This window comes from Eretmochelys imbricata, chromosome 5 (genome assembly GCF_965152235.1).
Source record: "Eretmochelys imbricata isolate rEreImb1 chromosome 5, rEreImb1.hap1, whole genome shotgun sequence".
NCBI lineage: Eukaryota > Metazoa > Chordata > Testudines > Cheloniidae > Eretmochelys > Eretmochelys imbricata.
The window spans coordinates 15,987,879-16,012,662 of NC_135576.1; the positions used below are offsets into that span (position 1 = coordinate 15,987,879).

General features: G+C 40.8%; 1 protein-coding gene across 1 annotated transcript in view; it reads right to left on the reverse strand.

Moving 5' to 3' along the window:
- Positions 1-320: 320 nt before the first annotated feature.
- MYO5B (myosin VB) overlaps positions 321-24,784 on the reverse strand; it is a 244,499-nt gene continuing 220,035 nt past the window's right edge. Inside the window, exons 31-40 of the mRNA XM_077817114.1 lie at positions 22,018-22,216; positions 18,112-18,205; positions 16,005-16,148; positions 13,168-13,319; positions 11,470-11,559; positions 9,401-9,551; positions 7,868-8,153; positions 6,576-6,750; positions 3,908-3,988; positions 321-473 (exon numbers count right to left, since the gene is read on the reverse strand). Of these exons, the coding sequence (XP_077673240.1) occupies positions 321-473; positions 3,908-3,988; positions 6,576-6,750; positions 7,868-8,153; positions 9,401-9,551; positions 11,470-11,559; positions 13,168-13,319; positions 16,005-16,148; positions 18,112-18,205; positions 22,018-22,216 (1,525 nt within the window). The remainder of the gene's footprint in view (positions 474-3,907; positions 3,989-6,575; positions 6,751-7,867; positions 8,154-9,400; positions 9,552-11,469; positions 11,560-13,167; positions 13,320-16,004; positions 16,149-18,111; positions 18,206-22,017; positions 22,217-24,784) is intronic.

Here is a 24,784-nt window from a genome sequence, read left to right on the forward strand (position 1 = left end):
ATGAAGACCAAATTAACCATCTCCCACTTTCCAGTGTTTGCTGTTCATGTCTGTTGGAGACTCTGCTATGGGCTTTGCACTATTTCAACATGAAATCAAGCAGTAAAAAAATTCTGTATTTCAAGTATTCTTATTTTGAGCTGCAAGTTACAAAAAAAAAAAATCACATACAAGATCAGTTTCTTATTATAGTATAAAGTTTAGCACTAACTGATTACTGTGTATTGGTTCTTCCATAATCTTGTTTGGTCCACGTTAAAAAGATCTTTTTTTTTGCTTGAATTCTCTGGTGAAGGGGGACCGCTTTGAAGACATTTTCTTCAGACTTCGTTGAGAAATTCCAAGTTGAGAGAAGCAGGGATGTGAATAGAGTCCATGGTTATGGAGGATGGACTGAACGGAAACAAAACTGGGAACATATATTTGTAGTCTAACAGCAGCTGTGGTGGGTCATTTCGCTCTTGCAAATTTGCCTATGAGGTTTGTGTGGAAAAAATAAAAGGTTAGTGTGTTTTTTATCTCGATCATTGCTTTTTTATTTGCATTTGCAACACTTAACACAATAAATGGTCTGGAGAGAAATAGGGTGTATAGGATCTAAGGAAGCAGGGAAAATGTGCTCCAGTTTCATCCCAACAGGAGAAAACTTATTTCTTGAGCACAGCATGCTGGACAAATATAAAAGATGAAGTGATCCCTGCCCCAATCAGCATACAGTATGAAATTATGAATATCAAATATAAAGTCTCAAACACATTATTAAAAATGTCTCTCTCCATAAGTCGCCTATGAATACTGATTGTGTATAAATGGAGCCTGACCAAATGGAATTTCTGAACGATGTAGGATACAGGACTTAGAGAGATGACAAACTAACCAGCCCTTTTTATGATTAGAGGAGAGGGAATAAAGATACACCAAGTAATTGAAATGTTATGAACATAAGCTTAAATCCTGGCAGGTGCTAGGCATAGCACTATGGCCAGTCAAAAGAGCATGGGCAGAAATATGTTCCTTATTCTGGTTTGTCTAGACCCTCTCTAGGAGGCTTTTAAGAGGAACAATCCAGAGTTGGGCATTATGGGGGTGGGAGTATTGAATGTATGATCCTGTATGCAAGTCCCTACAAAAACTCTTGCTTCTTCTTTTCCAGAATGTTTTTGTGCTTCCTTGGGGACAGTTATGCCACTTCCCCTACACTGGCCAGATTTTGCCCCATTCTCTTTTCTGTCATCAGAAGTCTGCACTGGCAATACAGAATTTTGTTATCCACCCGGTATTTCTTTTCCAGTAATTCCTCCTCCACTGTGTTTTGCAGTGATCTTGCTTCAAGCAGTGAACAGACCTTGCCCCCGGAGATGCATCCATGATGCTGTATAAGTAGCCAGGAATTTTGCAGCAGAGCAACTCAAGTTGTAAATTCCCACAAAGTGATGGAAAGTGCTGCCCACTCAACTCCAGGAGTGAGAGAGTGGACCTGGACACTGAATATGACTCCCTTGTGTAGTAGCACAGACTACCAGCAACATGCTTGTCCTTTTATCTAGTGCACCATCAGGACTGAGAAGAATGTTAAACATTAGCTACTATTTTCCTGCTTTCTCTTTTTGACATTCAAGATACCATGGCACTCTTCAGAAGAGCAGGGAATTTTCCCTAGTCACCTGGTAAAAATTTCCCCGCTCTCCACTAACGTGCTGTATGCTGGGTGGCAGTCTTCCATCTCAGAAGTGGTTGCATTTCAGTGATGTCCTACATTCCTGTATCCTACCAGCCTTATTTGCAGGACTAGTCCCATTGAGAAAATGAACACTTGAGCGCTCAGATACTATATTGATAAGTAGAACTGAGCAATTTTTTTTTTTTTTTGGTGAACAGTAGACCAAAATGTTGCAAATTTGACATGAAATTGCTGAATAGTTTCAGCCAAATCTTTGTTTTCAGGACTGAGATGCCATTCACAAAATGGCTGGAGGCTGAGACAATGGTAGTGCCTGCCTTGTACATTTTAGCCCAGTGCACTCACTTAAGATATGGAATAGGAGCCAGGTTCAATTGCTCCCTCTATCTGATCTGAAGAAGGGATTTAAACTTTGATCTCACAGCAGAAAAGTTCCCTTACCCCGGGGCTACTGGGTAGTCTGGAGTGGGTCTTTCTCAGTCTCTCCCGTTGAAGTGGTTCCACTTTGTATAAATAATTAGTCATTGGAGGTTGGGACAAAGACAGAGAGAAAATGACTATTCAGCCAAGTGGTTAGGCCACTCTTCTGCAATGTGGGGCACCCAAGTTAAAATCACTTCTCCATATCAGGATTAGGAGGGAACTGAATGTCTCTCTCCCACATCCCAGGAGAGAGCCGTAACCACTAGGTTAATGCTTCAAACGGAGATGGCACCATCACCCCAACCTTCCTCCTTTTAAGGATATCTGGAAACAAAATGTTTCCTTCAACCCAAAGCAAACTTTTTCAATTCATCAAAGTTTTTCGGAGTTTCCAAATTCGAGCAGACCCACATTTATTTTGTTGGTTTTTTGGAACTGCCAGTGACCTGATAAATAGTTATTTGCCCAACTCTACTGATAAGGGCCACGTAAATACCTACATAGAAGTGAACAGAGCTCAGGTTATAATTTATTAAATGAATTGGGATCCTTTATAATGAAGGGTTCTACGTGCATGTAAAGAATTATTACTCATTTTTATCATTACTGTATATTAAAGCAGAATAAAAATGCTTTCTGGATTTGATGGAGGTTCCTGGTATCTTTTCAAGTTCGTAACATATGTAAATTCAAAGAAAACACAGTTGAGTGCGTCTTGTATAATACACTGATTTAAGCATCATTTCCTTCTGTTCTTTTCCTACTGTACACTATGGAACATTTGATTTATCAGAAATGAATTGAGATAAACTGAACTCAAAATTGGATAATACAATTTTTATAGCATATCTAACTAGAAAGTGGAAATCTTATCAGAGAAAGCAGCATGATGGGGCAAGAGCAGCTATTTTGCGTAAATGTGTTATTTTACCCAGAACATTAAGACCAAAAAAAAAAGTCCATATTGCAGATGTCACTTACAATTCAATATTTTTCTTGTTTACCCAATCTTGTTTTGTCTTTGTTTTACAATAAAAAAGTGTGAGAGAATTTGAACAAGTTGTTATGCCCTGTTATGTACACGTACAACTAATATGAAACCAATTAAAGTAATGTACTAAAATTAAACAAAAACCTGATGAGTAATTCTAACTATTAGATTCTGATAATCCCCATTCTAGCTATTTGTTAAATGTAAAGTTACTTTGTGTCTTGAATCTAAATTAATTTAACTTCATGTTTGTATACCACCTTGCCTTTTGTGGTCAGGAACAATCCCATGACGCAAAGATAGAAGTGCTGACCATTACATTCTGGCCAGTTCTGATTAGGCAGCATCTATTTACCACTCATGAACTGCCTCTTGTTGTTTCAGTTGGATATGATATGCTTCACTTTTCTTTTTAAACTTATGTGATGTTCCTGTGTTAAACAGTGTTGAAGGACTGACATATCCTTCCTCAGAGATGGCTGAGTTTCAGTGGTGGGTAATGTGAATAGTTGGTAATGTACTGTGAGGCATTCTTCAGGAAGAGAAGTTTTGTAAAACAGTAAGATATTACTATTTAAGGATGTATACGTGAAGGCTTCAGTAGGCTGAGTCCCTTTAACAATCAGAGAACCTTTGATTACAAGCACTGAACTTTCATAATCATGTGTTAAAAGCAGAGAGAGAAGTAAGATGGAACATTAATGCTAAATCGATACCACTTTCTCTTTGGATTTTGACAGTTGCTGATCTTCATTTTACATAAGAACTTTCACTGTTGGTGTTTGTCTCCATTTTATGGCCATTTAACTTACCTGAATGTTTCGTATGAAGGCTACTGTCACACGTTCTTCAAACTCATTAACAGGAGTATAGAGATTTAATATTTTTACAATCTGTTGGAAACAAAACAACAGGGTTTTAGATGGCCAGCAGTAGCTGAGCTTCTCAATGGCATGAAACGCTGCTACCCGGTTTCTTCATGTTGTCACTTTTGTAGAATTTTGCATCAGTCTCCATGTCGGAGACAGCTAAGGTGTGTAAATTGAGGAACTTCTTCATGTCACTAGAGAAGGTTGTGGACTAACATCTTAACTTAGTGTAAATACTCAGAATCTCAAGAAAGCTGAACAGAACTGAACAAGAAAAACTTGTACGTAGAAAATAGGAGATGAGTGTCTACAACATGCATCTTTGAACATCATTAAATCACCTGTGCATGAATGACCTGAGTAATGGCGCAAGCATATTTCGATTTTCTTGTGCTCCCTTGTTCCCTTCCTGGTGCATGTTATGTCTTCAAATATCTGTCAAGTCCATCTTTTAGAACAGTACTTGTCAACTGGTGGGTCGCAACCTACAGGTGGGTTTGTGGTGGGGACACCTGCAAGGTTGCACCACATGGGGTGAGAAAAGCCCCATGGGCATTAGGATCCAGGAAGACTCTGGATAGACAACCTGCTCCCTCCTTCATGCTCCTGCTGCCACTCTGGCTGCACCCTTCCTGGTCTTAGCCTAATCTTGCTGCAGCTCCTCATCCACGGCCCTCAACCCCCTCCACCCACCCACCCAATCCACTCAGCTTCTGTGGAGGACAAGTGTTAATTCAAAAGGCTGCACAGATGGTGGTGCAGGGAGAATTATATCACCCAGCACCCCACACTACCCCTCACTTCCACCCTTTGTCAGATAAAAGGGGTGTACAATTGAATATTGAAGATTAAGGACCTGCTCCACTGAAGTCTACAGGAGTTTTGCCATTGATTTAAGTGGAAGCCTGTTCAGACCCAATGAGCAACTGGTACATTGAAGAAGCAGTTATCAACCTTTTGTCACCTCAAAATCTACTCATGAATTCTTGCTCTGAGCACAATTTTTTAGGATAGAGTGGGCCCTAATAAGCTGCTTGTGGATGCTGGGTCACAAAGACAGAGCCACTGATTTATACTTTAAGCTTCTCAGGGTAGGACCCTGGCCTTCATGGTCTCCTGATGCCCCTAGCAAAAACAGTGGCACTGTGAAACGTTCTATATAATATGATTCTAGCATTGTCACTCTGAACGTGTGAGTCAGTGTGAAGCAATGCAAACAGTTAAAAGCCTGGTTGAGAACTCTTTGTTCAGAATATTATCAGGCTAAATCATCACTGGGATTCAGTCTTTTACAGACTGATTTTTACGTTCTCAGTCATTTTGACTTAATTATTACACCCATGTGACAGCCAAGCACGCATCTATACCATGCCACGAGTCCTAGACCATTGTGATATCAGAGGTTACTCAGCTAATTGCCATCCTTATTCTATAGCTAGTTTGCATACAAGTGGTTGTATGAGGGAGTCCGCACAGATGATGGATTACTTGGCCCAATTGCCACACCTGTATGACAGCACAACCTTTCAGCTACTAGGACTGAAAAACAATGACATCATCTGAAAGAGCTTTTAGTCCCTAAAAGAATATTCTGTATTGTAAAAGAATATTCCATGGTGTAGCATGCATCTTGACCTCTACATGCTGCAGTGAGAGAGACTGGCCTGTACGCTGAAGGGATGCTGTGGGAGATCTCACCTTTTCTCTCTTCCGTTTTGTAATGAGTGCCCCAGAGGCATAGATTTCTGCTTTACTCCTCTTTCTTTCCCTTCCCATTAAATACACTTCTTTGTGACGTTTGGTCCAAAAAAAACCTCAGAGCTTTTATTCTGGAGGCCTGGAGCACTCACTTGCAAATGGTTGGTTCATTATCTGCCAAAGGCAAAGCTGGAAGGCTGCCCACAGGCCAACAGTAAATCAATTTTGAAGCACCACTGCTACAGATTTGTAGAGGATTCTTGTTATTATGTGAGACATCCCCACTGGTCAGAATAGCAGGGTGGTTTTCTTACCGTTTTACAGAATACCTATTGCATTTAAAGGAAGTACCACTGACTGTTCAGCAGAACTGTTAGTTATGAGGACTGAACCACAAGTGTTTTCTCCCGTTGTAACTGCCTGGGTTGTGTATGTTCCTCAAGCAGGTGGGATGGGCCTAGCTAAAGCTGGAAGCAGAGGAGGTGGCATCACCATCCAGGGAAGTCACAGCTGGGCCCTAAAGCCACTACTAAAGGAGGAAGAGGAATTTGAAGTGGGGGCAGCTGACTAAGAGATGTGTGTGCATTACCCACAGCTCAGTCATCTGATCCTGATCCTACCCTGCACAGCAAATGTAGAGATTACCTGTCAGGAGAGTAAGAAAGCTTGGCAGCTAGTTTCTTGGCAGCAGTAGCAGCTGGGAGGGCAGGATGTGATCAGAAAATTACTCAAAAAGGGTATGTCCCACCCAGCATGTGACACTTGAGGAGTACCATGTTCTAAAGCAGTGGACCGGCACCAGTCCACGGACCACCACTTTGAGGAGCACTGTTCTAAAGCAATCCTTCCTGCTGTAATGCACAGGAAAGAACTCTCACCTGTTTCACAGCAAACGTGTACTCCAGTCCCTTACCTGCTGCGTAGTAAGGGATGTACATAAGGAACAGATAGCCTCAGCATCTTCTGAAGTTTTCTTTTTGAGCTGAAGCAGTTGTGCTGCCTGGATCAGGGGCTCCACTGTCTCTGCTGCTCCACTCTGTTGCAAATTCTTCCCACGCAACCATTCCTCCAGCTGGCTTATGTTATACCTGGCCCCACACAAATAAGATGTCAGTTGAAAGTTTCCTTTTGAGGGCTCATTTACTAGTTCAAGAAACATTGCATTGCTGGAGCGAGTGGAGTTTTTGATACAGATGTGTGATACATACTGATCAAGTGGTCTTGAAAACCAGTGCAAACTCCTGGACTCCACAAACACAGGAGAATATTCATAAAGTTACAGGCTAGACTGTATTTTGCAGGGTAGCGGTAGAAGGGCACAAGCAGCTAGATTTTCAAAGGTATTTAGGTGGCTGGTGTGATTTTGAAAAGTACCTAAAAGCAAGTTAGGCACCTAACTTCCATTGATCTCAGTGTGAGTTAGTTACTTAACCTGCTTAAGTGCTTTTGAAAATCCCACTAAATGCCTAAATACCTTTGAAACTCTGACCCGAGGTGCCTCCCCCCACTCCCGTGCCTTGGCACAGTCCTAATCTGTCTGATCTCAGCATGCAAGCGAAATATCATGAGGAGTTTGTTTTTAAATCATCATTAATGTTTATGACAAAAGGCAATTGGATAGGTCTGTGCCATGGCAGGTAAATTTTCATTGCTATTTTGTACGGTTGCACTAAATACCTTCTGGAACTCCCATAATCACAGCAAATTAATACCTATTAAGATAGATACAAGGCACCTGGGCCCTGATTCTGTAATCAGATCCATGTGGACAGAGCCTTGTGCCTGCATGGAGCCCATCTGAAGTCAACAGGGATATATGCACAGGCTCACAGGTCTGTCTGCATGAACCTAATAGCCTCAGATATTACTATGGTGGGCACGTTAGAAATGTCTGTGATACTGCAGTACAGATAGGCACTGCAATGAGCATTTAAATCAGAAACACAAAGCGAACAATCTGTTGCAGTTATTAAGCAATTGGAATTCACTTTAAATTCTGCTCCTTCCTTCCTGCATTTATTCCTGGACTTTTGTGGTTTCTGATGCATCCTCTGTTTTATTTCACACAGCTTTCCTGGTCCCATAGAATTTCCTCCTTATTTCTGATAGAATATTTAGTCTGCTACCTTCCCCACTGTACAAAATTAACAAATTGCCTGTATATAAGCAGGTGCCTTCCCATCACTGTCTCAGCCAATGTCCTACCTGAGCTGCATACCAGTGCTCCACGAACAGACATCTTTTCTCAGCAGGAGGTTGTTCAGCGTTACTGCATTGATCATGTAGAAGAGCTGCTTGAAGACTTGCTGAATAATCTCCGGGTCCAGGCCCTGGTCACACAGGATGCTATGAAACGTATTCATTTGGCGAATGACTGCGTCTAAGCTGTAAGAGTTGTCACCATCTACCATGCTGGATGATCGGTTCCTGTAGCCCATTGGCTTCACGCCTGACAGACCCTGGATGCTCTCACTTTCCAACATTGCAGACACTGGGGGGAATATTTCAGAAAGGAATGGGGACAAGGTCTACATTTCCCTATAAATCACCGGGAGTGATTTGTTAGCTTACCTGTAATCTGTGGTTTATTTTATGTAGTTGCTAATGTGTTACATTCTACAAAACAAAAAAAATATTAAGTCCTAAAGGTAGAAGGAAACGACTGGGATCCAGGAATTGTTAGTTTCTAATCCCAGCTTTGCTACAGATTCTTTCTGTGGCTTGGGGAGAGTCACTAACCTTCCTGGCATCTGTAAATGGGGATAACTTTAAGTTACTGTATTTACCTTGGTGGTGTACTTCAGTTGGGAAGATTAATTAGTTAATAGCTATAAAGTAATTTGAAGGTAAAAAGTCCTGTGTATTAATGTTAAGGAGAAGAACTCACTTAACATACTGTGAAAATTACAAATACCTCTGCACAGAGCTATCAAACTCTCCTTATAGTCCCAACCTGTAGCCTTAATCAAGTCTACATTTAAAGTGATTCAGTGGTTGAGAAAGAAGATTAAAAGAAATAAATCTGTATCCATTGGCTAAGTAATGATTAATGGAGGGATATGACAAGTCTCTCCAAGGAGCAAAAGGCTGCACATGTGGAGATGGTATAGCACAGTACAAGCATGTATAGGTAAGAGGGGTATGGTAACAGTTTTAAAAGAATGTAGTGTAAACTAACAGTCTCCCAAGGAAAGTGGTGGAAACCTTATAGCTAGAGAATATATATTGTTGAAGGAAGCACTCCTTCGCTGGCAGGAAGATAGACAAAGTGATAAAGGTATTTTCTCTCTCATTATTCTAATGCACCCTTGTAATGCAGAATAGTGGTTTTGTTTGTTTGTTTGTTTTTGCAGACTTCCCTTCTCTCATGAGATTTTTGGTTGTACAGTTGCATGCAAACTTCATATCCATGTCAGTGCTTGGAATGGAGGACTGGGATTAGAAACAATGTCATAGCTCCACTTCTTGGCACTACCAGCTCCTCCAAAGGAGGAGGAAGATAGACTATTCCATCACTGGGAAAAATCCCATTGACTTTCCCATCACTTCAAGCACTGTCTCATACATGAACTTTATAAATAAAGCCACCAACCATAGTGGCCTTCTCCAGAGCACATTTCTTAAACTGTTATCTGTTTTATGCCACCACATGCTTTCGTTTGGATGGGGAGAAGTGTTGCTAACACAGAGCAAAGGTCTCATATACACCTTCACATAATATATATACCCCAAACATACCTATCATTGGTTGCAACATGCCTTCTGCTATCTTAAAGAGCTGCTGATAGATCTGAATGGAGAGGTCACTTAAAACCTGCCGGTACTCCGTGAGGTCAAAGTTCTTAAGACAGTGTTCATTCTGCTTAGCGGTATTTTGTGTCATAAAACCCTAAAAACAAAATAAAAAAAAGAGAGACCAAACCCCCTTGTTCTGTTATTCCGCCTAATAACAGTCCACTGACATCACTGCATAAAGGCCTGTAAAAGTAAATGAAAGTGTAATGTTTCTAGAATGCTACCTACTGTAGATTTTGGTGTTAACAGTTGAAGAAAAGATCAAGACTCATAAATCACCTATGATTATTCAACAGCTTATTCATAAGTTATTAGAATTTTTTAAAATGAAATATCATTAAGTAATCAGCTTAATTTTAATTTCAGCAAGGAGAAAGGAATTCCAATTAAAAGATAAAGCATGTTTCCCACTGAATTGAGTGTTTCAGTTCCCTATTAAACACTAGGCTACCCATTTGTTATATCATGAGCGTATACTCATTCAGAGCCACCAGGAGCCACATATTGTAATCTTAAAGTTAAAACTTCTTTGTAAGAATGGAAATATTTGCATGATAATAAAATATTTTGACCTCTTGGTTAACTTATGAGTTATATGCTAAAAAACCTGATTTTTTGCAGGGGTCTCACAAATTTTTCAGCTCTGTTTTTAATAAACAGCATGAGAATTCCCCTTATCAATTGCATTGTTTCCCTGAATTTCCAGCTAAGGCTTTGATCCTACAATTGGATTCTGTAGCATGGAGCCTTGTACTACTGCAGCATCAGTGGGGCATCTGCATAGGCCCAGGAGATCATCCTAGCAGATATAATGGCAGCATGGCCGAAGTTTGAAATTAGCATGGTTTCTCTCCTTTTAATGCTCGTTTGTTACAGTACTCTTGCCAAGCTAGTGTTACAGTTTTGGGAACAGGGATTCTTGTTAAATGCAGTACTGCTACAGAGACAGCAGAGGGCATACAGAAGAACAAACCACTGTTACTGACCAAGCCTTACTCATACAATTCCTTTCATACTGTATACAAATGATTGGCTATACAGTGTCCCCCCACATTAGAATCTACAGAATCCTGACAGATAATTTGATTCCAAGGAAACGTTGGGCCTATACCAATATTCTTGCCTGTATCCTTTGAAGCGTGATGGCTGGCTAGGTTTAACACAAATCGAGAGTGAATTAGAAGGAAACTACACAAGCATCTCTATATTCCAAATTTTGGTACCATAGTATATGGCTGTACATACAGTAGTATAAACAGCCCAGTGGACAGGTACCATATAAAGATTTTTTATATTACTAGAACTGCGATAATCTGATTTGGCCACAGATTATCAAAACTGATCGACACTAAACTGAATAGGTGTGAAAACTGTGAAACTATATCAAGAAGACTGGTATAAGAGATTACCTCCTCTCTGAAGGAACTATGTTCTGATTCGTAGTTTTTGATCTCATGCACCTCAGAAGTTCAGAACTAATTGAGCACAACTTAAGAAAAAGCGATAACTTTTAGAAAAAAGATTTAAACCCATTTTTTCTGTTTAAAAATAATCGTAATGAAGGGCCCGATCCTGCAAACTGACTGCATTGAAATCAAAGGGAGGGCTCTCAGTATTGGACCCAAGAGAAGACTTTTTCAATCAAAGAACAGGAGCGGCATCCTAATTGTGAGTTTGACCTTTGAACATTGCTAGAACTAGAGGGGAAAGTTTTATACTAAGTTTTAAAACTAAGGGTCTGATATTCCTGCCACGTTTTACACCAGTATTCCTCTATGAACTTCACAGGGGACACTCCTGAGTGACACCAGAGTCAGTGAGCAGAGACTCGGGCCCTTGTAAGAGTCTCTCAAAGCTTTTTACCATTTCAGCATGATTACTGATAGTTCAACATCCTAGTTTGACCCCAGGTATGGGGTGCCTGGAGATGAGCACTTAAGTGGAATGAACAAGAGATTTCAAAACTGGGTGAATGTTTTTCTGAAGCTCTGTTCTTTACATAAATGTCTCACCGTATCCCCGCTGTACTGCTTTAGACAATGTAAGAGGCGACAGGTGTTAGCCAACCAAAATGATGTCATCTGAAAGTCATCATTGTGTTTCTGTGAAGAGCAAAATTAACACGTGAGATTCCTCTTTGGCATATGAAGCTGGTCTATTTCAACAAAGTGGTTGTCCGAAAAGCAGAACACCACATGCAATGAACGACATGCTATTTTCATTCCTGCATGAGAATTCTGTTCCCTTCTGTTACCATGGCTGCTACTAAATTCTGCTCTTAATTACAACAGTGTAACTCCGGAGTAATTCCCTTTGAATCTCTGAAGTTGCTCTGAATTTGCAACAGTGCAGCACAAAGCAGAACATGGCCCATATAGTCATATTAGCTAATCAAATTGCATGCTTCAAGGCATAAACAAATCACCTGGATTAGGAAGGATTCTTCACCAACACGTATGACACTTTTCATTTGCTTAGATGCATCATATTAGTTTGCTTTGCCATTCTCTGAAGCATGAGATATAGGCCACTGACAGAAACAGGACACTGGATTTGATGGTCTACTAACTATTGGAGACATCAAGAGATGTGGCACTGTGCATAAGTTTAACCAGTACCACTACGGTATTATATCGGACGTGCCCTAAGGCCTCACTCTGAGTGTGAGCCTTCTGTTTAACAAAGAGCTTTCTTAACTTACAAAGGAAGCTGAGAGGCACCACTGTGTGGCCTAGTGGATTGAACACGTGCACAGTCACCAGTAATTTTGAATTCCAATCCTACTTTGACAATCACTCACGCATTGGCATCAGGCAAGTCACAACCTTCCTGTGCCTCCGTTTTCCCATGTATAAAATGGATATAAAATCACCTCCCTTACGAGGCAGGCGAAATAGCAATTAATGTTAGTACAGCAATTTGGAAATGAAGAGCACAACGGAAGTACTGAGTATAATTAATAATTCTATTTTTGTAGTTCTTTACTGTACTGCGGCTACACCCTGGAAGATTCTTTGGCTAAGAACTGAATGTTAATTAGGATGAGATGGCCCTGCTTGTGCTGGATCTTTAATGATTCATCCCACTGCAGAAATTTCATTCTTTGTCTTTGCTTGAAATGAAGCAGCGCCTAGCTGAAAGAGATTGGGATAAACGGTTATAAATCAGAGTCTATTTTGGTCTGGAGTGTGGTGGACATTAAAGCTATATGTGACCAGCACATTAGGTTATAACACAGGTACATAAAAGAGCCAGCCTCTCCTGTTCTCAATTCAGGCGATTTAAGAAGCAAAAGCCAGAAGGGAAGTAAAACAATGAGTTAGCGGGTCAGGAAGCTAAAAAGAAGATTAGTAGCAGAATTAGTTGTGTTCTATGGATGGTTCACTCACTGAGCATCTCTCCTATCTGTAGAAAAGTAATCTGCATTTAACTCTCTGATGATTTTTAAAACCCACACGTACTGGGACAATTTTTTTTATCTATATTTAGTTGATTTTTAAAGAAAATCCCAGAGTAAAACAAACAGCAAAAATCAATGATAATATCATCATGTCAATATTATACTCAGGGCATGAGTTTGTTGAATATTTGCATGATTCCCATCTGAATCTGAAAGAGAGACACATCTTTAGGTACCTACTTCAACGTCAGAACTAGAGTGTTACATCACATGCAGCCTTAGAGCTCATTTTATTACGAAGACATCATACCTTTAATACTTTCTTAATGCCGTTAATGGTGGAGGTGAGTAAGGAGTGCACTTTCTGGTCATCATTGATGTAATCTGCATGCCTGATGCACATGTAGAGGATGTAAGCAGGAAGACATGGAACTGTGGCAGAAACTGTTTGTGGTTTGAGATCTAGAAGTGGAACAAAAAAAAAAAGGGAGTCTTTTACAACCTAACTTTTGCAAAAAGAAAAGGAGTACTTGTGGCACCTTAGAGACTAACCAATTTATTTGAGCATAAGCTTTCGTGAGCTACAGCTCACTTCATCGGATGCATCGGATGCATACTGTGGAAAGATCTTCTACACTTCCGATGAAGTGAGCTGTAGCTCACGAAAGCTTATGCTCAAATAAATTGGGTAGTCTCTAAGGTGCCACAAGTCGTCCTTTTCTTTTTGCAAATACAGACTAACACAGCTGTTACTTTGAAATCTAACTTTTGTTAGCTGAGCAGGAGAATCAGAAACAGTAAAGATGTTTCCTACACATCTGGGAAAGATCAGTTCTGAACGTTGCAACTTAAGCTCATCTCTGAGAAATTCCTGAACTTCTTGGAAATGCTTCATACAAGCTGCTGCGCTATCGTGTACAGAAACAACTGCAGAAATACCATGTATAAAATCTACTCTTCATCAACATGCTGAATCAACATAGCACGTGGTGGAATTTACTAAATATTTCATGTGAAAGCAGGGATTGCCCAAAGAGGAGGAACTTTAAAAGTAACTGCTGTGATCTGGTACCATTCTTAGTTTGCTTTTTGTAGCGTTTCATTACGCTCGGGCGTGATAACAGAAATCAAACACACTAATGCATAGTGAGGCAAGTGTGACAAAAACCTGAGTATTGGATGGTGGTCCACGTGCCAGCAGTGGCTCCAACCAAAGCCTTCAGTCTAAGTAGCGCTCAGGAAGGTGCACATTGCAGAGACCTCAGAATGGATAACATGACAAAATGTTTCTGTTCCACAGGCCTACAAGAAGCTGAAGGTCTGTATTGTAATATCCCTTTTCCATGTGTCTACCCATCATGGTGTAACAATTATTGCCCCCTTTAGGAATTACAGCTTCATTTTAGCATTTTCAATGCATTGTCATCCTTGAGTAAGAATTATATCTAACAACAAAAGAATGAGACAAATTGGATGTGAATTTATCACTGACGTAACTCCATTGGAGTCAATGAGTTTCCTATGAAGGCATGAATTCTGTCCATAGCATTTTAGAACGCTAAGTAAACAGCACTGAATTTAAAGCACACTCCTAAGTGGGAAGAGAAAACACAGGGATGGCTGCTTATATGAGACAGTTGGATAAAGGAGGTTCTTGATCTGATCAAAGCACTCATTACTTTTGTTTTTCATTCTCTCTTTCAGAGCTCAATGTTGCAACGTTCTGAGCACCTCGTGCAGGGTACTCTGGACACTCACAGTTATAAGCAAACACATATTGTGCTGGGTTTCAAAATTAGTTCAAAATTTCTGGGCCAGGGGAATCTCAAGTCATGTGTCACAGATGCTGGTTACTATTTGTTGGAAGACTATCAGAAGTGTGGCTAATTACTAGTCCCTTGGGGGTTTGCTGGGCAGTTTGAAGGGATTATCCCCAACACTGAAATCAACCTGATTTAAAAACAAAAACAAGAACACCCTCCAAAACCCATTGTTCTTATAAAATTCTTGAAACCGTTTGAGAGATTTCCCCTGGCACTGCCCGTGCAGCCCATTCTCAAATATAATGGAACTCTTCACAAGTGAGGAGCAGGATTTATGTGCTGTCAAACCCATTTCTAATATGCTACTATTTACATGGTACCAAAAGTGTGCTAGATGTGTGAAGATATGGGGCACAGCACTGAAGAGGTTCAAACGGGGGCTATCAACTCCAGGACACCAAATTTACTTCACTGATTTGGAGGGGAAAAAAGTCCTCTCTTCTGGAACAATCACTTTTCCTTGAGTCTATTATCCTCCAATTTCTGGATTCATAAAATGAAAGTCACAGGTGCCCTTTACAAATTATATTGAGAAACTTCAAATTTGTCAATTCAAAAAGTGGGAGGAACCTCCATCCTTAGCTATACCCCTCCCTCCATCTGCTTACAAGGAACCATGCAAACAGTTTTATGTTGGTAAGTTATTAATATAGAATATAAACCCAAGCGAGGACTCAAGGTTGGTTTATTCGCTGCTTAACCTGTCCTATATCTGTGCACGTCAGAAATAACTGTGCTTATTTACCCTAACAAAATACTAAATGAATGAAACATTCCAGCACTTGCTTTCCAGGAATGACTGGAGAATCAGGTATAGGACCCCATTGCTATTAACCTGAAAACAAATTTTTAAGTCTAAAAAAAGTTATCAGTAAAACACATGTTCCATTCTTTTCTTTGCAGTTATGGACTTCAGACAATTTAATCTAAGGGAAAAAATTAAAGCTAGCTGAGAATTTATGCCCTATTCAATAAAGCACTTAAACACATGCTTAACTTTAAACATGAGTTTAAATCCACTCTTATTCTGCAAAGCACTTAAGCACATTTTTAAATAGTTTGCTGAATCAAGGTCTTAGTTAGGTAGCTGAGTACCCACATGCCTTTAATATGCTCAATTTAGAGAGGTTTTACAAATATCAAACTATGTTAAACCTTGAAATAAAGCAAACTCATTTGAATGGTTAAATACACACACACACACACACACATATATATAAATCCTGGAGTGATACAAAAATAAATTGGGTTAGTATTTCATATTTTAATGGTTTAGAAGGAAACGGCAGAGGGAAATGGAAGGAGAGGCAAATAAGGTCCTAACCTGTAATGAGGTTTCGGATGAGAAGTGGCTCATCTTCCTTGTAATATTCCAGCATTCCCTGGAAATCTTTTTCCTTCCGTTGGACAGTGACCTGCCTGGTAAGCTCGTGACGCCTCCTCTCTGTGTGTGCTGTAGCTTGGGTCGCTGTGACGAGAAAGAGACAACTTTGAAGACAGCTGAATGAATCACCGAGCGCAGTACTTCAATGATAACTGTGCATTACAGGTCTGATCCAAAGTCTGTTGAAGTCCTTTGTGTCTTTCCTTTGACTTTAATGGGCTTTGGATCACCCCTGTGTGAATGTGTGATATGAGTCTGTTATAATATTAGCAGCTTTAGATAGACAGATAAAGGACCAGAAACATAACTTGAACTCCTCATTCAGGCAGAACTCTCACTGACAAAGTAAAGGGTGCAAGATAAGGCCTAAAAAACTACAAACATTAGTTCCTTTAATAAATGTAAGATTCACTGGACAAATATTCAGAAGATGGTGACCTTACTGGAATCTTATGAACGTATTACTAACACTAACAAAAGCCAGGCTTTGGGAAAATATGCATAAGCAACATATCCTGTGGCAGAATGCACAGCAAAATTGAAAATTACCGTTTTATGCTGTCAAGTATTGTACCTACATACAATTTTAATCAAATGGAAAATTATGAAGGCTTAATGCAAGTAATGGTAAATGTCAGTTGGATGCATCACAGTAAATTACAGTGACAAAAGCAATCTGCACCATCTGTGCTACTGTGAAATTCCCTGTTTATTCAGCTTAATTTCACTTAATGTCTAGTTCTCTGAAATCAGTTCATAAAATCAGAGCACTGTAGTTTATCACTGTATCCAGTGAGGAAGATAAATAGTTTCTATGCCATATAGATAGCTTGTCCCCATATTATTTTCTCATCAAGGATGAAGCATTTTTCAACAACCTTTCTAAATATCTTTAATATCCCTTTATCAGTCACAGAACAGAATTACTTAAGAGTAGGTGGCGTTTCCTTCTAAAACAGTATGTGGGCCACAATATACACTGCATTAAAAGAACAAGGGCCACTTAGAGTCATTAAAAGGACCATTTCAAAACCCACAGCATGTACCAAATGTCAGACAGATGCTTTCTAGTAAGAGCTGAACATCCATTCTCGCCTCAATTCTGTGGGTGATTTATCAATTTTAAGATGATCCACATCAACAAATTAAGGGAGGTGGCAAGATCCAGGATCTTTGGAAGAGATTTACCATACAGGGACTGACAACATCCACTGAAGATAACTGAAAGATCTCAACAGAATTTGAGCAATAACTTCCCAGTTATCTCCACCCTTTGGTTTAGGACCATACATTGAGGATGGATGAGGTGACTGAAGTTTTTTTTTTAATCATAACCGTAACGGAGACTAAGGTTCAAGAGTGCCCTAAGCATGGCTTGGGATGGGGTGGGGTAGGTTAAAAACTTGGGACCCATTCTGTTCTTTCACACCAGTTCAGATCTCACTCCATTGAACTCAATGAGTTCACCCATATGGTAAGGTGGAGTGACACAGAATTTGGCTATTGGAGCTGAAGCAGAAGTTCTTGTGCACATCCATTTGGAGAGCAAAGCATACATTCACCTGTGTCCAGTTGTTTCACTATAGAAGACTGCTGGGCTCCTCCCCTTCCCAAACAGAGTATTGCACCAAAATAGAATATAGAAGAATTACAATTGGAGAGGTCACAGAGACTCACTGGTCAACAGAGAGCTTTGTGGCAGCTGCAGAACAGAGCCTCTGTTTGTTATGCCTATTATAGGCACGCCAAGAGAAGTTTGACTCCTTCTCCCTCTTGCTCTGAAGCCATGAAGAATGAAGAAAGTGAAATGAGAGTCATGCACATTGTTTCCATGGGAGAGAACTGACCGGCATGTATTGGAAGTGGGAGAAAAAGCTTCTGAGAATGACACGTGCAGTGATCCTTAGGGTGTCTATGGGACACCTGCATGTTTCTCTCTGGTGTTGGAGGTGGAGACATAAAGCCAGAGAATAAAACCCAGAGACCTAGACTGAGCCTAGAGTAACAGAATTCCATTTCCCCGAGAAGGTAACAAAACCAGAATTACCTTCAAAATCCTGGACCTTCTTCATGTAAATCTTTAGCTGTTTCTTCAGCTTCTTCTCATTCTTTTCTAGTTTCTCTAGTAACTCTTTGAGATCCTGAAAATTAGGAAAAAGGATATTTAAAAAATTGCCCCACTGGCTGATCAGGACCCAGCCCTCTTGGATACAAAGACACTGAGAAGTACATATATGCTGTACTGAAGTGTGTTAAAAGGTGTGTGCAAATGCAGCACTCTGCAAAGCTTCCCGGAGGATAGTGGTTTACTTCTCTCCATTGATAGATATTTGTACTATGATCTGGATCCCTGAAAATGTGCAGCACTTCAGGGTCAATTTCTGCAGCACAGATAAGAAAACATCGGCCTTTCAGACTTGTCACGTCCACTGCCATCTGCCGAATTCCTGTGGCCAGGAATCACCCAGTCACCAGGGAGCTTGGAAGGACAGGGTCAGAATGGCAGCTGTACACCGCTCCCTGCGGAAAGCTTTTTTATTCGGAAGTACTGAAAGGTTTAAAAAATTAGCCTATCTACATACATCCAGTGTTTAAAAAAAACCCACACACATTGATTTGTCTTTGCAGAGGCCATTTCAATCAGTGTCAAACCAATCAGTCACGTAACTTGAGCTCCTCCTTTTCACAGAAAAGTAGAGAAAGCATGCTGTCAAGTTTCTCCTGTACGCGGTGAGAGAGAGGGAGAAAATGGCAGCTTTCAAATGGTTTCCTACATGATGTTATTTTAAAGAACAGGTCTTTCTTCTTTCCCCAGCAGTGATCTTCTGATCCAGAATTTATGGCGCTAGGGCCTGATGCTGTGAACTTCTGAGTTCCCTCAATTCCCAATGAATCTCATAGGACTGAGAATGCTCAGCACCTTGCATGTTCAGGCCCGCAATGACTGCTTTTTCAAATGTCTTTTTAAATAATATTGCCATGGTATTTAAAGCACGACTCTGCTCCAAATAGTGACTCCATAAAAACGACAGGAGGGAGTCCTATGTTCATTGCCTTTCAGTGACTCCCATAAAAAACCTACTCAGTTTACAAGTAGACAGATTTTTTTTCCCCCAAGGCCTGGGCTACGTGCATTTTTTGTGCTGGTTTAATTGTCTCACGGTGTATGCAATTATTTTGGTTAAAAAAAAGTCATAATGGTACCATCCCTAGTCTGGATGCAGTTTTATATCAATAGAAAGATGCTTTACAGCTGATTCTCCTTCCCGTACAAGATTAACTACAATGACATGTGGCACCTTTACACCGATATAATTGCATCCACACTAGTGAGGCGGTCCAGTTTCAGGTATACCAGTATAGTTAGAGCAGCACATCTTGTGTGTGTAGACATGCTCTAATTGACAGGCCTGCGAACTCACCCTAGGACCTGAGAATCCCACCTCATTTACCATTGCCAGAATCAAAGGGTTTGCAGGCCAAATTAGGCTTTCAGTTATATATGTGTTGCCTCTCACGCACGTAACAGGTCAGAATTTCACCCTGCTACTGGAACTTTATCATCATTTGTTTTTTTGATGATTGGTGAGCGAGGCAAGAATCCAGTTCCCTCTTCTACCGTCGTGCTGACACTGGTGGTAGCAGGAGTAAACCGCAGTAAAACTTCCATTTGTCCCTGAAATCAGCATATGTGATCGTGAACACCCAAAGGGCACAGCAGTATTGAGTAAGGAGTTGCTGAGTCACACTTCAGAGTAGATCTGAACTTCAAGTGCTTTTTGGAGAAGAAACTCTTCTACATCTGACTCTTCTTCCTAACCCCCACATAGGGCAAGTCAACACTACAAAATGAAGTCAACCTAAGTTATGTTGACGTACAGCCACTGCAGAAATGACATTGCTTTTTCATGTCCACACTATGCTCCTCGTGTCGGCGGTACATGTGCTCCCCAGGAGCACTTGCACTGATTTAATGGTCAGGGTGGGGAATTGTGGGATGGCTTCTGAAAGGCAGCAACAGTCGACGTCAGCAATGCAGTGCCTACATTGACACTGTATCGACCGAGCTACATCAACCTAAGAGCTTCACCTCTCACAGTGGTGGAGTTAAGTTGGCGTAGCGGGCGAGTTACATTGTCAGGAGTGACATTTTAGTACAGACACTTACAGAGCTAAGTCCATGAAAGCTGCCTTATGTCAAGCTAAGTCTGTAGTGAAGAATAGGCCTTGGGCTTTGTTATTCTGTATCCTATATCCATACTACCTGTCATCCCCATTCTTTGATGGCTATCTAAACAGTTAATCACCCACTAAATGACTGATAGGCTCATGGTGCTGGGTTAGGATGGGCTGTTTTGTTTTCAAGGCATAAGCATAAATGCTGTACATTAATCGTTTGGCTGGATCCTGCTCCCATTCAATACAATGGCAAAAGTGCCATTGACTTCAACAGGATAGGATAAGGGCTAAGCTTTTCTCCTTTATCTCTTTTTTGCTGCCACAGTCATTGCAGGCAACAGATGCACCTCTGCCAAGGGATTAAAGTTGAACACGTTGCACAGCGAGCAAGAGATTTTTGTTTTGCTGCATGACATACTTTTCCTAACACGGAGAATTAAGAATGATAAAGAATGTGTTAACAGTTGCCCCCAAAATTGGTCTCATGGGGTCTGCCCTCTGAATGACTGTTTAACATCAGCAGAAGAGGAAATCATTCTTCCATCTGTCTACATGTTCACATAAATAAGCCCACGTCTCCTGATCCTGACTCCTCCTGGAAGTATTATACAGTAGGTAATGATTTATAGTTTATCACCTCAGGGCTTTATTTCCTGGCTGCCATTCATATGTAAATGGTTCAGACATGTCTGTTTGAACGTGATAAAGTTCTCTAAAGAGACGATCCTGAGTGAGGCAGCAGCATCTACCTACCCACCCATCCAGGCTCAGGAAATGCCAATTCTTATAAATAAGGCTATGATTTTGGCACATACATTTTTAGTAAATTTCACAGCACAGATGTGCAAAAAAATGAAAAGTCACGGAAAGGTCACCAAATAATGTCAGTTTTGCCACATCACCATACAGAAGACTATTGGGGCTGCTGAAAGTGAGGCACTGTAGGGAAGAGAAGATTTGGCAAGCAAGCCCACCCTGCAGCAGCAGGTCCTCTCCCATGGGACGGGACCTGACTCCCTGCTCTGGGTGTTGCAACCTGGCACATGGAGATGCAGTGCCTCTCAGGTATGGCCCATCCATAAATGGAGATGGCAGGGCGGATGGGCCAAACCCGAATGGTGCTGTGACCCAGTGCACCAGGTCACCATGCCACTCAGTTTGGAGGCTAATCAAATGTGTTTTTACAGCCACTTCCAAGATGTCACAGACTTTATTCAAATTCATGATTTCTGTGACAAAACCGTAGCCCTACTTATAAATAACATTAATAGATTCAGAGGTTTAAGGTCAGAATGGACAACTATGATCATCTAGTCTGATTTCCTGCAGAAGACAGACCATAACATTTCAACCATTATTCCTGCTAGTGGAGGGAGTTATTCTTCCCTGACTATGTATATTAAAGCGCACAGGGCCAGACTGTGGCCTTAAGCCATTTTGCTTATGTCCAGAGAATGGCAAAATGTCACTGGGTACATCACAAAATATGACCTTTTACACCATGCAGCACGACTTCTCCTACTCACCATCCAACCCTTATAAAACAGCGTTTCAGTGCTCTACAGCAATAGCCCACTGTGTTGTTGGAACACCACTGGGAGTGATTGGGATCACTAGTGCATCTAGCTTACGGGAAGGCAGCTCCGCTGGCTAGTTGTGTGTTCATATACAAGGGTGTGTGTGATGGGAGTTCTTCCCATCTTACCTCTATCAACCACTGATCTGTTTTTACAGTATAGGTCATGAAGGACAATCATTTTACATGGTCTCTTACCAGATTTTCATTTGACAGACGTGTGATTTCTTGCTGGATGCCAAATTCCACCTGGGCCTCTGGTGGTAGTTGTAGGGTCTGGAAAAACACCTGCTGCTGTTTCTCCATCTCGTCTCTCAGGGTTTCCACCTGGGTTTTCAGAGTTTCCACCTCCTCTTCGTGCTCTCTCCTCTGATCCTGAAGCTGGGCTTCCAGGAGCCTGATAAGAGGAGTGAAGGGACCATTATGAGAATCTATTCTGATCTTCTGTATTAACCAACCAAAGTACCCCAGTAACTTCTGCAACAAGCCGATGACTTCTGTTTGAGCTCTAGCATATCTTTCAGAAAGACACCCAGGCGTGGTTTAGATTCAAGTGATGGGAAAATGCTACGAAGATCCGTGTACTTTTGTGGGGAGGGAGACAGTTTGGTGCTAAGACCCTGGTCCACCACTCACTGAAGTTAACTGAAGGACTCCCATTCACTTCAGTGGGCACTGGATCAAGCTCTCGTGTATTACATCCAAGTTATACTTCTCCTACAAAGCAACGGTAAGGTGTTTGGTTACTGTACTGTACATCTTTTGCTGAGAAATCCAAATATCTAAAATACTTTTAAACAACAAGATAAAAAACAGCCAAATATGAATTAGTTAAGACTTAAGCCCAGATTTAAACAATCACCAGTGATTTCAGGTGTTTCCATTTTTGGATGCCCAGTCTGAAACATCTTGAAGCAGCCTGATTTTCAGACAGTGGATGCGAAGCAGTTTCAGGAAACCAGGCCCCTTTCAGTTGTCTTCAGCTTTGCACCCAAACACTGAGATGCCCCAAACCACTAGTCACTTCTGAAAATGTAGGCTCAGCTTTGCAGTGGAAAATGTCACACTGACTCAGACACGGAAGAAAGACTGCAAGAAGTTTGCATTTTCCATTTTAAAAAATTCTTTTCTAAGTCATTTTGAAGAATAACAAGTTAAATAAACCCCTTAGAAAGTGCATCAAAGGAAAACTGAAACTCTGGCGGCGGCAGGGGGCAGGGGGGTGTCTTTAATCACAAAAGGAGAAGAATTCCATGTGGACGAACAGCATGTCGTTCTGTGCAGCGATAAATTAAAGCACAAGCTGTACTTTCAGTAAAATGGACCGTATGAGCCATTTTTGTGCCTTTCTCTTTCCTTTTCCTCCCACATACCTTCTTCATCCAAAGGAAGAACGATTCATCATATAAAGGTTACTGCCCTCCTCAATGATGGGGTAATGTTTAGCAAGTTAATAAACAATAAATAATAAACAATGTTTAGCAAGTTAATTTATTTTTAAGGGTACCAATTATAGTGTACCAAATGGAAATCTCTCCCTTAGTGCTTTTAAGTATTCCAATAGGATCTAAACAAGATTACAAATGCTAGCAAAGTGGTTCCAGCAAGATTGAATGGTTTGAACAAGGGACTGAAAGTTACGAAGTCTGAAGCCTTAGCTCTGTCTCTGCCACTGATTTCCTATGTGGTCTTAAGCAAGGTACTTAATCATAGAATCGTAGAATATCAGGGTTGGAAGGGACCTCAGGAGGTCATCCAGTCCAACCCCCTGCTCAAAGCAGGACCAATCCTCAACTGAATCATCCCAGCCAGGGCTTTGTCAAACTTTAAGGAAGGAGATTCCACCACCTCCCAAGGTAACGCATTCCAGTGTTTCACCACCCTGCCAGTGAAAAAGAGCATGCATGACTTCTGGCACCTGAATCATCCCACTAAAGTCAAGAGAACTATGCTTGTGCTTAAATGTAGGCACATGCTTATGTATCTTGCTGAATCAGGGCCTTAATTAGGGCAGGTCAAAAAGGTTTTCTATCTAAATTGTGCTTCAACAGAACACAGTTTTCAACAAGCCAAAGTTGTGTGTGTGCAAAGTGTCTGCTTTCCATGGAAAACGTTGTCTTTTTGATTTTCAGCTGAAAACTTTTCAGTTGTTCTGTTCAGTGGAGTCCAACATCCTCCCCATTTTCTGCATTTGTACATACACCCACCCACCCACTCACTCAATATCTGTCAGATGGAGATAATAATGGACATGACCTTGCTGACATATTGTCAGGAGTTAATATTGTGTTGGGCCTTCCACTATGCTAAAAAGTACAAGTTTTTTTCATGATGCAGCTTCATATGGGATCAAGTTGAACCTGAACCAAACACATAGACAAATATGGTCCTCTTGTATTTGCAGTTCTGAGGAAAGTAGGCAGCCAATCAGCCCAGTCATACATTTCATATTATTCTCAGAAGAGCTGCTGCCCTCCCTCTGGTTGCTCTAAAATTGACACTACATTTTAATAAATCTTACGACTACTTTCCCCCGATAGTGCTTTTCATCAGATGATCGCACTTTACAAACACTGATGGAGAGGCTCACAACACCTCGCTGTGAGGCAGATAAGTATTATCATCCTTGTATTACAGAAGGATAAAGTGAGATGGTAGAAAGATTAACATGTAATGATCAGACATTCTGAGAACTGTAAATAGTATCAGAATTGGGAATAGGCTACTGGGAACTGGGACTCCTGGATTCTACTTTAACCATTATTCATCCTCCCAAAAGGTGATTAGTTTGGAGAAGTTATTACAGAAGCACTGTGCTTGCACAGGGGAACATTGAAATTGCAGGAATCACCTGCAATGTGTCTCTCTGATATATTCATCCACAAAATAGGAGTGCATTGGAGTGTCAGAGGTAATCTGCAAGCAGTAATAATTCTCCTCCTGACACACTTCTAGACATTGGATT